General features: G+C 42.0%; 2 protein-coding genes across 3 annotated transcripts; one reads left to right on the top strand and one right to left on the bottom strand.

Annotated features, from left to right (window-relative positions):
* Positions 1-129: 129 nt before the first annotated feature.
* LOC108145914 (ero1-like protein) lies at positions 130-3,711 on the bottom strand. The gene is made up of 5 exons (XM_041708450.1): positions 3,272-3,711; positions 2,522-2,785; positions 1,095-1,780; positions 714-1,022; positions 130-656 (listed from the first exon to the last, which is right to left on the bottom strand). The coding sequence occupies exons 1-5, from the start codon at positions 3,410-3,412 to the stop codon at positions 605-607; spliced, it is 1,452 nt and encodes a 483-aa protein (XP_041564384.1). The 5' UTR covers positions 3,413-3,711; the 3' UTR covers positions 130-604.
* A 3,282-nt stretch (positions 3,712-6,993) lies between these two features.
* LOC108146480 (protein masquerade) lies at positions 6,994-14,068 on the top strand. 2 transcript variants are annotated; one of them, XM_017272507.2, is made up of 9 exons: positions 6,994-7,106; positions 8,723-8,895; positions 9,310-9,459; positions 9,518-9,814; positions 10,324-10,476; positions 10,537-11,475; positions 11,676-12,597; positions 13,077-13,354; positions 13,417-14,068. In XM_017272507.2, exons 2-9 carry the CDS (start codon positions 8,754-8,756, stop codon positions 13,737-13,739), a joined length of 3,204 nt encoding a protein of 1,067 aa, XP_017127996.1. In that variant the 5' UTR covers positions 6,994-7,106; positions 8,723-8,753; the 3' UTR covers positions 13,740-14,068. The 2 variants fall into 2 exon arrangements, with proteins under 2 accessions (XP_017127996.1, XP_017127995.1); XM_017272506.2 differs by having other exon boundaries at positions 10,321-10,476.
* Positions 14,069-14,500: the final 432 nt, after the last annotated feature.

The raw sequence follows: 14,500 nt of genomic DNA, 5'->3' as shown, positions 1-14,500 counted from the left end.
CAAAAGAGCAATCGAAGTGCAGATCAACCGGATAGCAATTTGTAAATGTCACAAAGGCTGACAGCTGGAAAGGCAAACAACTCGGTTGCTAAGGCCCCGGTATCGATGGAGATGTGAAAAAGGGGGGGCTTTCAAATAGAAACATCTGACTGTACGTTTTATTTTGAATCCTTGTGTCGTAAGGTCGAGTTATTGCACAATGCGTATTACGATCTCATTAAGTTCTGCTCACAAACTCCTCCAGGTAAAATAAATACTATCCTAACTTATGAGTATAAACACCTGCATCCGTCCTGGGCTCTATTTTTGTCATTTGGTTTCCTTCATTTTGAGGGTGATACGGTGGTGCGCTAAAGTACAAGTAGCCTAGGGTTAATAGTTTGTATGTACAGGGAAACAGCTATCCTGGGGTTGCTATAGCCTCTGGCCGGTCATGTGTTACGAACTATGGAAGGGAAACCGCATTCAGGAGGATGCCCAAGATGCAGCCCCAGCGATGTGCGTGTGAATTAACTAGTAGGTGGAGCTTCGGCGGCGGCGCAGAGCTGCTCCTGTGAGGCGAATGGGATCCGGTTGGCCCTGGTCGTGGTCCAGTTTTGCTGGGTTACCTCAGCACACGCCGGAAGTTCTCCATCTCGTATATGCTGTTGGATAATCTGTAAGGTAGGGGGGTATTATAAATATATGATAGATTGTAGTCAATGAAAACCTACCTTCCGAAAGCATTGAAAAGGGCTACAATCTCTGTACGCGACAGCCTAAAAATGGGATCCGCCTCGATGTGCGGCTTGTCCCACAGCCCGCTTTCTGTGGCCAGGTTAAGCTTCTCCGAGTAGAGGATCTTCAGAGCTGTGCCCAGTCCCTGGGTCTGCAGTTTGCCCCACAGTTTGCACTTGTCACAGCCCACGCAGCTCATGATGCGCGATATATTGCGGAACTTCTCCTTGTAGTCATGCTTGAACTTAATGGAGGCAATGCCGCTGCTGAAGAGTGCGTTCTCATCAAAGTGCGATTGGAAATTTCTAAAAAAAAAAAAAAAAAGAAAGCTTCATTAATATATGTGTATAAATAGTTATTCTCTTCCGTTTACTTACTCTACAACAGTTAGCAGATCGTTGATGGCCAGCTTGACCTCGTCATCCTCCTCGGCAATGCCCGTGTAGTAATCCTCGCGTCGCAGATAGGGAGCTGCCTTGGCCAGGGCGCGGAGTTCCACCAGGTAGATGAAGTAGAGATTGCGCAGCCAGTGTGGACCCTCGCCACCTGTGGTTTCCGGACTGAAGCGCTTCTTGAACTCCTTGGCATTGGGACCCCAGACGCCCTGCGGATCGAGGAAGTCCTTCGACTCGGACAGCAGGTACTTGGAGCACAGATGGATGTTGATGCTGGAGTGCAGGCCAGAGATAATGCGGTAAAAGGCACGCTGCTCCAGGCACACATCTCGCAGGTCCATGTGGGGCACATAGCTGGAGAACTTATTAGCCGTCTCGTTGTTGCCACCAAAGCAGTTCTCCAGATAGATACTCTTCCAGATGCGGTGAGCCGATTCTCCGCGATAACCGGTGTACCGCTCGGGATTTAGAAGCAGATCCACATACTGAGAGCCCTCTTCATGGTCGTCCAAAATGCAAAAGTCCTCCTCCGCCTCGTCGTGCTTTGCCCACAGCTCGAATTCCCGGTGCGCCTGGTCACTGATGCTCGTGTCCAGGAAGCCCAGCGAACTGTCGAAGTCTTCACCATCCGAGCAGGCTCCGCCCTCCACTTGCGCCTCCCGCGTATACTGTAAAGTTAAAATTCAGATGAGGAAGTCAGTAAGTTAAGTAAAACAACTGTGTAAATAAGGTAGCTGGAATTGTAAGTCAGTCATAATTTCATTGAAGGGGAGTTTTGCACTGCAGTATCGACTCTTTTGAGTTAAAACATTCTTGTTCAGCATTATCAGTAAAGATAGATAACCTTTAGTTTCAAAAATATCTGCTTAATAAAAAGGTTTTGTTCCCTTGTACAATCTACGAGTCTCAATCTTAAAAAAAGTCCACAAAGTGTTTGTCTGCGTATGAAGATAACAAGCACTTTTGTTAAAAACAATTTAAAAAAATATTGTTTTATCAGTTAATTGTTTAGAAAATAGAGGGCTCATTGCCTGCGATAATTGAGGATTATTTAAAATACAAAAGTACCCAAAGGAATGATTCATCAATCCTTAAGTAACTCCGAAAGATCGATTTGAAATTTATTCAAGGGGCGGATGAACGCTTGATGAGATACCAAAACCACGTCAGCATTGCAAAACAAAATCAAAGGCCACATCATTACCCGCGTGCGCTCACTGGGAGATTGCAGATGCGTTCAATCTTGTGGAGCACCAAACAATCGAATAAATATATAAATCACCTGCAAACCCATTGAGCGTTCAGGTAGATAGTGCAGTACCAATGACTTTAGCCAAAGAATGAATACGATAAGGGGCGTAGTGCTGATAGCTGGGTAATGGAAATACCCGCGAAACACCGAAACCCACCTTAAACGACGCCTTCTCCTTGTGCTCCCCCTTGTCCTTGATGCCCTGGGGAATCGCCTGCTCCTCGCAGTTCTCCACCTGGCAGAAGCGGATCGCACAGCGACTGTCGTCCGGCCAGAAGGGGCACTCCTGCCGCAGGTTCACCTTGTAGAAGCGGAAGAAGTTCTTCACCAGCAGACTCTGCAGCCGCGGAAAGATCTTCATGTTGTTGAAGTGGTCCACGGTGTCCACATCGCAGCTGCAGTCGTTTATAGATCCCTCCAACTGCGAAATATATATATAAATATCATACAGTTGCGGTGGTGATACGAGCATTATAAATATAAATCAAACTTTTATAAAATGGGTGGCAAATTTTAAAAACGAAACAAGTTAATTAATTAATTTATATTTTTATAATTGTCAGATATTTGTATGTATTTAATTTATCATTATGAATTTAATGTCATTGTTTTGAAGATAGCAAAATATAAATATTATTATTAAAATAAAACTGCTTTTTACAAGTGCTATAAAAAATTCTATATTTTCTTGATGAAAAATACAAAACATATGTTTTCTTCCCAAGCTGGTCTTAATTTCTTAAATTAAAAATATTACCATAAATAATATATATGAGGGTTTTATTTGAAATTAAAATAAAAATTGGTATCAACCATTAATATTAATGTTGAGAAGTATGAAATATAGATAGATAGTATATAATCCCATTTACCATATACTATATTTAGTAATTCAATTAAAACCCACCTCGCAGAAGCAGTTTTTGCTGGTCTTGTCCTCATCGATGGCGGCGAAGTATCCGCGGGTGGGGTCCGTCCAGTAGAGGAGCAGGATCAGGACGACTACGCAGGATGCCCATAGATTTCGCTGCACTGTGTGTATAGTCATTTTGTTTTTCTTTCAGATGTTGCTATTTCGGTGACTGTTGCTGTTGCTGGCGCTCTCCGCTGTCGCTGTTTTTGTAGTTAATGTTTTTGTCGCTGCTGTGTTTTGTTGCTGCGTGCTCAGATGTTTACCGTTTCGCCGACGAAGTGCATCTGAATTTTAGAGTGGACTGTGCACCTGCTATTCGCACTGGTCAATTTCACGAGTTTAGCGATCATTTACGTTCCGCAGCAGCAGCATTGTTGATTTACTTTCGATTCATGATTTTGGACACGTACCTTGGCGTTGGTGTGACCGCAGACGCTGGCCGATGAATCGTGCTAAAAAATACCACAGATAGCAAATGCAATGTGGTCACACAGCGAAGCAGGTGATTTTAAACAGACACGATTCCTTGTAATTTGTTTTAACTTAGTTATTTATCTTAATACTAAATTAAATTTGAAGATGAAGATTTATGAGTATGCTTTCAAACTCTTGATTTCATTCAAAGTCTCAATTAATGCATGTTTTTTGGTGCTGTTTTTAAAAACAACAGCTTAAGTTAAAATATTTCGGTACATTAAAAATTGTAAAACTTCTGAAAGTCTTCTTTTTATGTCTATATACTGAAAATTTTTTTTAAATTTCGCGCCCCTTGTTATTGCTATGTTCAGTGTTGAACAATTTTGAATAGCGTGGCTGCCAGACCGCATAAAAAAGATGAATTCGGTGAGCGCTGAATTTGAATTGATGGACAATTTAAATAATTTGTACCAGCTGGTTGTTTTACACATAAGAACGGAAATAAATTATTTTGTGGCTTTTTTTATATCATGTAAACACGTTTACCAATATAATAGAATACATATAATTTTCTTTAATAGTTTAATTATGCTTCTAAATTTTTGAATTTAATTTTTTGTGTTATCAATTTAGAAATAAATATGAATTTTTGTGATTATAATAATTATACTTAAATAGTAATGTCTGGTACTAGAAAATTTAATCATTCTTCGCCTTGTATTGTATAAAATGTTTTTTTACTCATGAAACACGATAATACCACCAAGCCACATGACTTTTGTTGATAATATTCAAGATAACATTCTAACGTCAGTCAATTGATTGCTAAATGTGAATATTGTTATGGGTTTCCTCTTTCCAATATTGATGCTGTTAATTAATTACCTCAAATATTGATTTCGTCTATTCTTCGGCGTTGAATGCATCTTTTGTTCCCATGACAAACCCTTGCCCCGACGATAGCACCCCTCAAAAGAGTTCGCGACCCTCGATATGCAAATTGAGAAAACTCGGTCAGATCTCCGATTGAATCCCTTCCAGCCCAAGAACATCATCGTACATCACGCCGGGGGGTGAATTGCTTAGGATGCAGGGCACGACGATGCAGGCAGCTCGATTATTTAAACATAAATCGCCTTGGGTCTTGAGGAAAATGGACTTGACGAGCTAAATCAAATTTAACCGCAACTGAAAGGGGTCTAGAATTTTTGATTTAGCTAGACTTTAAACATTTTTTAAGAAGTGTTTGCGTCCTTACATATTTGGAAATAATTATAAAAAAAAATTATAAATTAAGACTATACTTTATTTAAGTCATATTTTACTTATTACGGAAATTGGAAGTTCGGCTCACCCAAGATTTGAAAGTATTTTCAAAATTCATTTTTTGTAGAATCCTTTTTTTAACACAAGATTTTGTATATTAGTTGAGAAACTATATCAGCGAATAGTTTTTCTTTATTTCGTTTATACATATATTTTTACAAAACTCATATGTGTACTCATATTCTCATACTCTTCATTTTCCTCATTTTCGATTTTATTTTATATATTTTTTTCTAAAAAAAAATTTTGTTATTCCACACCTGAGCATCCTATTTCTTCTTATTTAAATCCAAACCCATCAAAAGTTCTCACGGAAAAGTGAAATTACAACAACGGGATGACTTAAGCAAAAAAAAAAAAGATGAACCTAACAAAAACGGGGAAAAATCTTGGAAAAAAAATTTACCGAACGAAAGGGTTTAATCATTTTTTTTCGAATAGGACGATTAATGCAGAAAAAACGCAGACAAACATGTGTGGCCAAAGGACAGGGCGGCGACCCTCGGCATTGTTCGAATTGAAAAGGAATCATCGCGGACTCGGGCGAGCGATTTGCATACGAAGGACGAAGGCTCAACCACCACCACCAACTCCTTATCTATTTGCCTGAGGTCCTCGGGCCCAGGTATAATACGATCTCGCACTCACACTCGCCCGGAATGATAAATACTTTTTTTCTTTCGCTTTTTTTTTATGAATTTTTTTCACTTTTTTTTACCACTTTCAGTTTTTTTTTATTCAGCGTTTTATTCAAATTTCTAGCCGATCTGGTCGTGTGAAGTTTTGTCTTGAGAAGATTTTGCCTCGAAACGAAGGATGCGCGACGGCTGCGTGTCTCTGTCTCTCGGGGGATCGATCGAAAGGAGCCTGGGAACATCCGCGAAGGACGCGAAGGATTGTCTCTCTGCTCATTTGCCTAGACATGGGTTTAGAAATAGAAAGGATCAGACTATGTCTAGGAAATGGGTGGCCGACTCTAATTAGTATTGTTATTGGCATTTAGACAGTCTTGATATCAAATTTTAAGTAAACTAAAGTGTAAATTTATTCTGCCACTAAACCAAATTTATTATTGCCAAGTTCTTCTCAAAATAAATCTTTGATTTGTTTTATAAAGTTTTTAATGGTTTGTCTTGTATCTTGTAACTGAGTATATTTCAAAAAACACAATTTAGTTTGCTAAGTATCAATTAACTGGTTATATTCAAAAATGTTTACTTATCCTGTTCTCATGATAAATATAAGTAAGCTCTTAGTCTCAATTTAGTAAAAGCTCAAATATATAAATGAATAAAGATTCTTTTTAATAGTATTTTCTTCTACTTATGCAAAACTGTTGACTGATTTCCCCGACTCACCGCAAATCCCCAGCTCATCGGCTTACTCAGTTTTCCCAGGCCATATGCAAATGCATTTAGTTGTTCATTAGATTCGCATACTGGTAATTGCAATCTGCAATGTTTTGGCAACAGGGCGACGTCAACAACTTCTCAAGATCGGGATCGAAATCGGGATCAGGAGTTGCAAAATTAGCATATGTAACAAGATGTTGGCCAAAAAATATGCAAACATGCAAGGCCACTTGAGATTTGCATAACTAAGCCGCGCAGACAATGCAAATGTGCAAAAATGATGATCATTTGGGATAGGGGTAACACGTTAATCCGCTAAAGTAGGCACACTCCGGGGGTTCCTTTGTATCCTTTTTGCCAAAATAGAAGGGTGCGGGGTGCTAATAAAAACATTTGCAAAATGGTGAAGTGGTAATTTCTGAATTTCTGAATTTCTCAGTTTACCGAATGTTTTATGGCCCACAAAAAATTGTGTGTTTGTGTGTGGGACAGGTAAACAGGTGATGGTCTCTTAAGAGAGGCGATCGTTGCTCTTCGGGAGAGTAGCACACTTTCTCCGGAGAATTCCCGGCCTTGGCGACTTACCAGCGCTGAGAACCTTGAGTGCTGGTCAGTCGGCTTTTGGCTTTCGCAAGGTGCAGTCGCGTCGTGATCGTGATATCCAGATACAAGATACAGATACTTAAACAATAAAGAGATCTGAGGATCGTTCTAATTCTGAAAAAAAAACCATTGTGAGTGTTTCCTACCTGTTTTCCGCTTGGATATTTGCATATGAATAGTGGATGTCCGAATGGAAATCAATACTCCTGCCAGCACACTCACAGTTATGCGTCTGGAAACTTACCGTTAAGATCGTATCCCAGGAAAAAAAAAGAAAAAAGAGACGGGAATGGTTGGACAAGCCAGCCAGAAGTCGCTTAACTTGTTCGTGAGCCGAGCCTAAGGCGAAGAATTCCTCCATCTCTTTGACGTGGTCTTCCACCATACGTTTCTGTTTCTTCGCCGCGTTTCGTCTTCGGGACTTTTATGGAAGTGCTAAAAACGAAAGAAATCCAAACAATTAAACAAATAGAGAGAGAAAGAGAAAGAGAGAGAGAGAGAGAAGAAAGAATCGGTTTGGCAAATTGACATGTCCAACTACGATAGTTCCAGTGTATTTTACAGTTAAGCTAAACGGTTCTGTTTGTTTTGTATACAGTCTTCTCTTTTCTTTGGCCTGGCGTGAAATTCAAATTCGTTTAGTGGAATTCCAATACCCATACCCACACTCATACCCATACCCATACAATAGCCAATCCCAAGAACCCAAAAGAGAGAAGAACGATTGGTGTTAATGCCGTCGCGCCTTATGCATCTGACCCAGTTTTGTCGGTTTTGGTGCCGGACTTGGTATTCATGGTGGCGTAGGCGTGGTGGACTTCGACTTGGATTTGGACTTGGACTGGGACTCACACTGACTGACAGAATGGGGCAAGAATGTTAGCCAGAGGAGAAACGATTCGACTTGACCCAAAATACGTGAGCTAGCACTTTCTACCCCTCGCCATCAGCTGGCCAATAATAATAATATTTTCCTTTTGGCCTGGTGAGAAATTTCCGGTTTGGTAGAAAGCTTTTGTGTGTGTTTTTTTATTTTTCGCCGCACGTGATTGGGGAAGTCCGATGTCGATTCAGATTCCTATTCCCCTTCCGATTCAGTTTCTGTTTTTTCTTTTCGAAACTGCACTTTCGCTGAGATTTGAGATCTCTGTTAGCGAGGTTTCATTTCGTACTAAGTACTTTCTATTTCATTCATTAAACGGTTTCGTTAATTTCGGCCCAAGAATGCCCTGGCTTTTACCCAGCTCTCTTTCCCACTGCCCATAATAATTATTTGCATGGTCTTCTTCAGCGGCGATAACCAGTTTTTTTTTGGTTGCCATACTCGTTCTGGGCAACCCAGATACATGGATTATGGCTGGGAACGGCTGGAATGGTGGCCCGTTATTCGGCGGCCACCGCTACGTATACGTAATATTGAAATGGGGCACCTGCAAGCACGCAGAACTAGAACTACCAAAAAAAAAAGAAAAAAAGAAAAACATAAACTGGTAAACTGGTTTGGCTTTATCACACACCCAGTGGTAACATCTCGATGATGATGATGATGATCTTCAGCCGGCGGCTTTTTGTAGGCCAATGATCTCTGGGCCTGTGGCAGATGCCCCAAGCTGCCGCCTTACGATTACGTCACTTTGGGGGCCGGGGTTACATGGCCCGGATGAAGATGATTCAGTGGTCGCCTCGACTTTCACTTGACCACCGCTAATTATCTCACCTTTTTCCCATCTCTTTCTCTCTCTTGCAGATTCTTGGTAAGAAATGAGCACGTGCTGACCATGTTGGACCATCGAAATATGCAAAGCTTCCCCAAAACAATGAGTCGCTTTGTTCTGCCCCTGATCTTCAGCATTTTGCTGGTCAGTAAGCCATTGCCTTCACAGGCTCAAGATGAATCCCTGGCTGGCAGCTTTCTATCAGGTGAGAATTAATGAGAAGATGGATTTAAAATTGTAATAAATCAATTATTAGAATTAAATTGAAATGTATTATTTATTATTTATTTATTCAATGATTTTCACAACTAAATATAAAAATCCAAAAAAAGTAATTAAATAATGCTACAAATAAGTAATAAAATATTTTCATTGCCTGCCGAAAAAAATGTGTTGATGAAACTAGCTATAGTTTCCCGAAGCATAGAAATACAAAATATTATTATAATAATAATAAATAATAAAAAAAATAAAAATAATTATTAAATTAAAATTTTGTCTCTATTTTTATTATATTAAAATACAATCTCTACATCTTTTTCGGAAAGCATAAAATCTGTTTGAGTGATATAATAATTAAATATTACTTATTAATCATTTATTAAATTCTACCATATAGGTCTTTTGGACACTATAACCAGCACAGCAGATGCCAAGGATTGCCCTGGCGTTTGTGTCCACACCTTGGCTACTTTAATATGCTACGAAGTTCTTGATGATGTGGCCTGTCCCTCAGCCAGTATGAAGTGCTGCATTGAGAATGCTCCAGGTATTGTTCGACTTCATAATGACATCTCTTAAATCCTAATGATAAACATATATTTTAGCTGGTAAAAATACAACAGCTGTGAGGGCGACAACAACGCCAAAAACCACAACTACTACCAGCACCACAACCACTCAGAGGACAACGACTACTCAGGCCACCACTAGTACCACAAAGCGCAGTACCACAACGAGTACCACTCCGAAACCAAAGCCCAAACCACAGACCAAGAGACCCGCCACTAGCACCACCACAAAAGCTACAGTAGCCACCACAAAGAAGACCAGCACCACCAAGAAAGTGGCCACTGCCAAACCCAAGGACAAGGACGAGGCCACCAAAGCTGATGATGCTAATAGTGAGTTTAAGAGATTCTATTTAAATGATAGGGGATATTTTAAGATCACTGGGAATTTAAAAGAAAAGTCATTTTTACAGGGAAAAATATTTCTTGTTCTAAATTCTATTAAAATAATAGGGAACATCTAACAATCAGTGAGAATTTTTAAACATAAAGTAATAACAGACATAAAGTTATTTGGAATTAAACATTATAAAAGCTCAATGGGATTTGTTTCTTAATAAATTTATGTTTAGCATGTACACAACTAAGGATCGAAATAAATAAAAATCATAAATATATATTTTAAAATCTCAATTTGACATTTTGTAGTTAAAATTTTAGTATTTTCGTTGCCAAAATGATGTGAGAGAAGATCAAGATGATATGTTTATGCTTATTATGTCTCTAAAAAATGTAATTTACCAAGAATTTGTTTAGTGTATAGTCTGAAATGTTGTAGAAATAAACATAATCTTTGAACTTTAAAGTAATTACATATATAAAACATAATATCTTCTCAGAAGACTGCACTGGAGTTTGTGTGGCGGATCGTATAGCGGAGTATTGTGAGGCCTATTTGACCAGCGACGGATTGTGCAAGGAGGGCACCAAGTGCTGCGTTTCCCTGGACGAGTACTCCAATGGCAAGCTGCCCAAGGACATCTATATTCCAGCCAGTAAGTAAACACCAAAATAAGATTTTAATTTCTATCTCACAATCTAATTTGCTCAACCAGAACACATGAGCAATTTAAAGCCAAACCAGACACTGGCCGAGAAATCTGCTCCTCCGAAGAGTGGATCCAGCACATCGACAAGCAGCACTTCGACTACCACCAGTACCACCACCACTCCAGAACCGGCCAGAACTAATAGCATCAGTTCTCCGAAGCCCAGCAAACACAAGAAGCATCCGACGACGACAACGACGGAGGCGGCGGCTGAAGAGGAGGAGGATCAGGAGACCGAGGACGATGGCGAGGAGGAGGAGCCACCACTGAGTAATAAGCTGAAATCCGGACAAGGACAGGGTCAGGTTTTGAAGGAATGCGAGGGCGAGTGCATGAACGGGATATTCGCCATCTTCTGTGACGACATCGATTCGGAGGCATTTTGTCCGGGCGAAGGAAGCTGCTGTGTGACCGGAAGTGCTTCGGAGGCGCCACCCGCCTCCAAGGCCCCGCCCACCAAGCCGGCCATCAAGCATGCACCCAAACCGGCGGCCAAACCCGCTCGTCCCGCCTCTCCGCCTCCACCGCCCCCAGCTTCGACCTCCGGAGGAGGAGGAGGAGGCGGAGGTGGCGGTGACTTCCTCTCCCAGATCATATCCTTTGCCGAGAGCACTCTGAATTCCCCAGCTCCTCCTCCGCCACCGCCACCACAGGCTCCCATTCAAGTGCCCCGCTGCCCGGGATTCTGTCTGCTCAACATCATGGCCGCCTTCTGCGAGCGACCTTCGGTGCTGGTCTCCACACCCACCACCTGTGCCAAGGGATCCGTGTGCTGCGACAATTCCAGAGCCGGAGCTCCGAAGCCCAAGCTGCCGCCGCCCACGCCCTCACCCACGGCCCCGCCCACCGCTCCGCCCTACGTCCTGCCCAACACTCCGAGTCCCGATCCGCGAGAGGAGTGCCCCGGATCCTGCATCGTCAGCCTGCTCAGCTTCACCTGCTTCAGTGAGTATATTGTTTCCTTTGATTTTCCAAACTTAATAAATATATCTGATTTTCAGTAAAAATATCCAAACAATAGGAAAGAAATTATCTTAAATTAAAGAAACAATTTAAAACAAAAGTACATTTTAGACAAGGAAATTTTGTTTTTTTGAGAGCACTTAAAAATAGAAAACTATTTAAAATTCTCCATTACATTACAGAAAACGCTGAGATGACTGACATGTTCCGCTGCAAGCGTTCCGGTCAGAGTTGTTGTGCCCCTAAGAGCAAGATCCTCGAAAAGCAACAGTTCCAGACGCGCAACGATACCGCCTACTATCCGGCCCCGCCCCCACCGCCCATTGGCCCACCGCAGGCGTATCCGCCGCAGTCGCCGCCGTACTCTTATATGAACAACCCACAACAACAGGGACCACCACCCCAGATGGCAGCACATCACCCGAATCCCTACCAGCCAGGACCTCCGCCTCCGGCTCCCAACTACGGGGATTACTATCCAGTTTCCGGACCGGGTCTTCAGGCTGGACTTCCGCCACAACCACAGCCACCGATGACCACTCCGCCGACGACGACAACCACGACGACTACGCCACGCCCACATGTCTACTCAAAGTATGTGTGCGGTGTGAAGGGAACTCTCCGGACAGGAAGATCCCAAGCGCTTTCCTTGGTGTCCTATGCCCGTGCCAAGTACGGAGTCCAGCGAACCGCTCGCCAAATGACCTCCGCCGCCGGATACAATGGAAACTTCAACAAATCCAATGAGCGACTGGTCCTGGGATCCGCCATTGTGCCCATCCAAATCCACAACGATAAATTGGGCGATCTCGTGGAATCGAGCAGTCTGCAGAGCAACCAACTCCGTTCCTATCACAATCACCAGGAAGCGGCCGATCAGCCCGATCTGGTATATCCGGAATACTACCAGCAGCAGCGATCGCTGTACGGACTTCAGTCCAATTTCAGCGGAAGGAGGAGGGCTCGAGTGGTGGGCGGCGAGGATGGCGAAAATGGCGAGTGGTGCTGGCAGGTGGCTCTGATCAACTCCTTGAACCAGTACCTCTGTGGAGCGGCACTAATCGGCACCCAGTGGGTCCTCACTGCAGCCCATTGTGTCACCAAGTGAGTCTTAGTTTATTTATAAACAAAAACCAGTTAAATTTGCAATATATTTCTTACCTTTGTACACCTATTTCGCCAGATTTGTTCAATATCAGCCATAGAATACTCGCCCTAGTTTTATAAATTACAAAACAATCCATCAAAATCTTAATATTTAAGAAACTATTTATTTAATATAAAGGTTTCAACCTAACGCTACAAGTTTAGAACTTATAAATTCGTACGCTAGTCACTATTAACAAAGAAAATTATCCTATCTTAGCTACAAAAACTATAGAAAAAGGGCTATAACTAACAAGAATTTATTAGTCAGTGTAGATTTCGGGCTTGTAGTTTCATAGCATGGAATATAGGTGTCCGATTTTTATAAAACGAACTTTTTATGGATAAAGCATAAAGGCGACTGACTATCTATACTTAATCTAGGATATGTTGACATACTTTCCAATGTTCCTAATTTTGTATTTTTCCCCTTCCAGCATTGTCCGTTCCGGAGATGCCATCTATGTGCGCGTGGGCGACTACGATCTGACCCGGAAGTACGGCAGTCCAGGAGCACAAACCCTGCGAGTGGCCACCACGTACATTCATCACAACCACAATAGCCAGACCCTCGACAACGACATTGCCCTGCTGAAGCTGCATGGTCAGGCGGAACTGCGGGATGGAGTGTGTTTGGTGTGTCTTCCGGCGCGAGGAGTGAGTCATGCGGCGGGAAAACGATGCACAGTGACCGGATACGGATACATGGGAGAAGGTACATATTAGATGTTTAAATCTAAAATAGAAGATATCTAAATAATGGATCTTTATCGATAGCTGGTCCCATTCCACTGCGTGTGCGTGAGGCGGAAATTCCGATTGTGAGCGACACGGAATGCATCCGGAAGGTGAATGCGGTGACGGAGAAGATCTTCATCCTGCCCGCGTCCAGTTTCTGTGCCGGCGGAGAGGAGGGACACGATGCCTGCCAGGGCGATGGAGGCGGACCGCTGGTCTGCCAGGATGATGGCTTCTACGAGCTGGCCGGCCTCGTGTCCTGGGGCTTCGGATGCGGACGACAGGATGTGCCCGGCGTCTATGTGAAGACGTCCTCGTTCATCGGCTGGATCAACCAGATCATCAGCGTGAACAACTTATAGTGAGGATAATCAATCAATCATTGAATCAGACATCATGGGCGGGAGGAACCCCGCTCTTGTGGCGATTTCCTGGCCCGGAATAGCCAACGATTGTTCCAAAAGGGGTTCCCCTTCCCGCTCTCTTCGACTGCTAACGTTAGCCCATCCTAGTGTAATCTATTCATACCTAACCCTAACTCTAATGGCTCGAAACCCAGCTAGCAACCATACTAACTATTACGATTATCGGTAGCGTAGACGGCAATCTTTAAAAGTATTCCCCTATTTGATAACGCCCTATGGTAAACTGTTTTTGTATATACAAAATAAATACAAAAAATCTTCAGTTATATAATGATTTCTTTGAATTTGGGAGGGGCCTGTAAAGAGGTTTTGCTATCTTGGCTTCATTATTTTCAAATATATCCAAACTAAAAAAATATTAAAATAATTCTAACTTAAAATCTAAGTCTTGATCTAGACTCAAGAAAGAAATCAAGAAATTTGATTTTTAAATGTCAACTTCAGGAAAACCCAATCAACTTTTGGCGGAAAAAGTATTCAAATGTTTTATTAAAAAAAAATGTTCAGTTGCGTAATGAATTGTTTGACATGAGAAAAAGGTTATGCAACCTTCGTAATCCTTTTTTTTTTTTGCTTAAAAATTAATGCACATCTTGCATTTGATGAAATTTAAATATTCCCAGCAGATTTAACGGAAGTTTTACCAAAAAAAAATAGCGTCTTTAAAAAGGATCTCCTGAGAAGGCACCTAAAACTGC

Source organism: Drosophila elegans, unplaced genomic scaffold, assembly GCF_018152505.1.
Source record: "Drosophila elegans isolate 14027-0461.03 unplaced genomic scaffold, ASM1815250v1 contig_208, whole genome shotgun sequence".
Lineage (NCBI taxonomy): Eukaryota > Metazoa > Arthropoda > Insecta > Diptera > Drosophilidae > Drosophila > Drosophila elegans.
This window is presented reverse-complemented; position numbering and strand designations above follow the sequence as displayed.

Coding starts and splice junctions, on each gene's coding strand:
- LOC108145914 (XM_041708450.1), bottom strand. CDS start 3,412: ATGACTATACACACAGTGCAGCGAAATCTATGGGCATCCTGCGTAGTC. Junction 1,781..2,521: donor AGGAGAAGGCGTCGTTTAAG/GTGGGTTTCGGT, acceptor TTAACTTTACAG/TATACGCGGGAGGCGCAAGT. Junction 657..713: donor CTTTTCAATGCTTTCGGAAG/GTAGGTTTTCAT, acceptor CCTACCTTACAG/ATTATCCAACAGCATATACG.
- LOC108146480 (XM_017272506.2), top strand. CDS start 8,754: ATGTTGGACCATCGAAATATGCAAAGCTTCCCCAAAACAATGAGTCGC. Junction 8,896..9,309: donor GGCTGGCAGCTTTCTATCAG/GTGAGAATTAAT, acceptor TCTACCATATAG/GTCTTTTGGACACTATAACC. Junction 9,460..9,517: donor CTGCATTGAGAATGCTCCAG/GTATTGTTCGAC, acceptor CATATATTTTAG/CTGGTAAAAATACAACAGCT.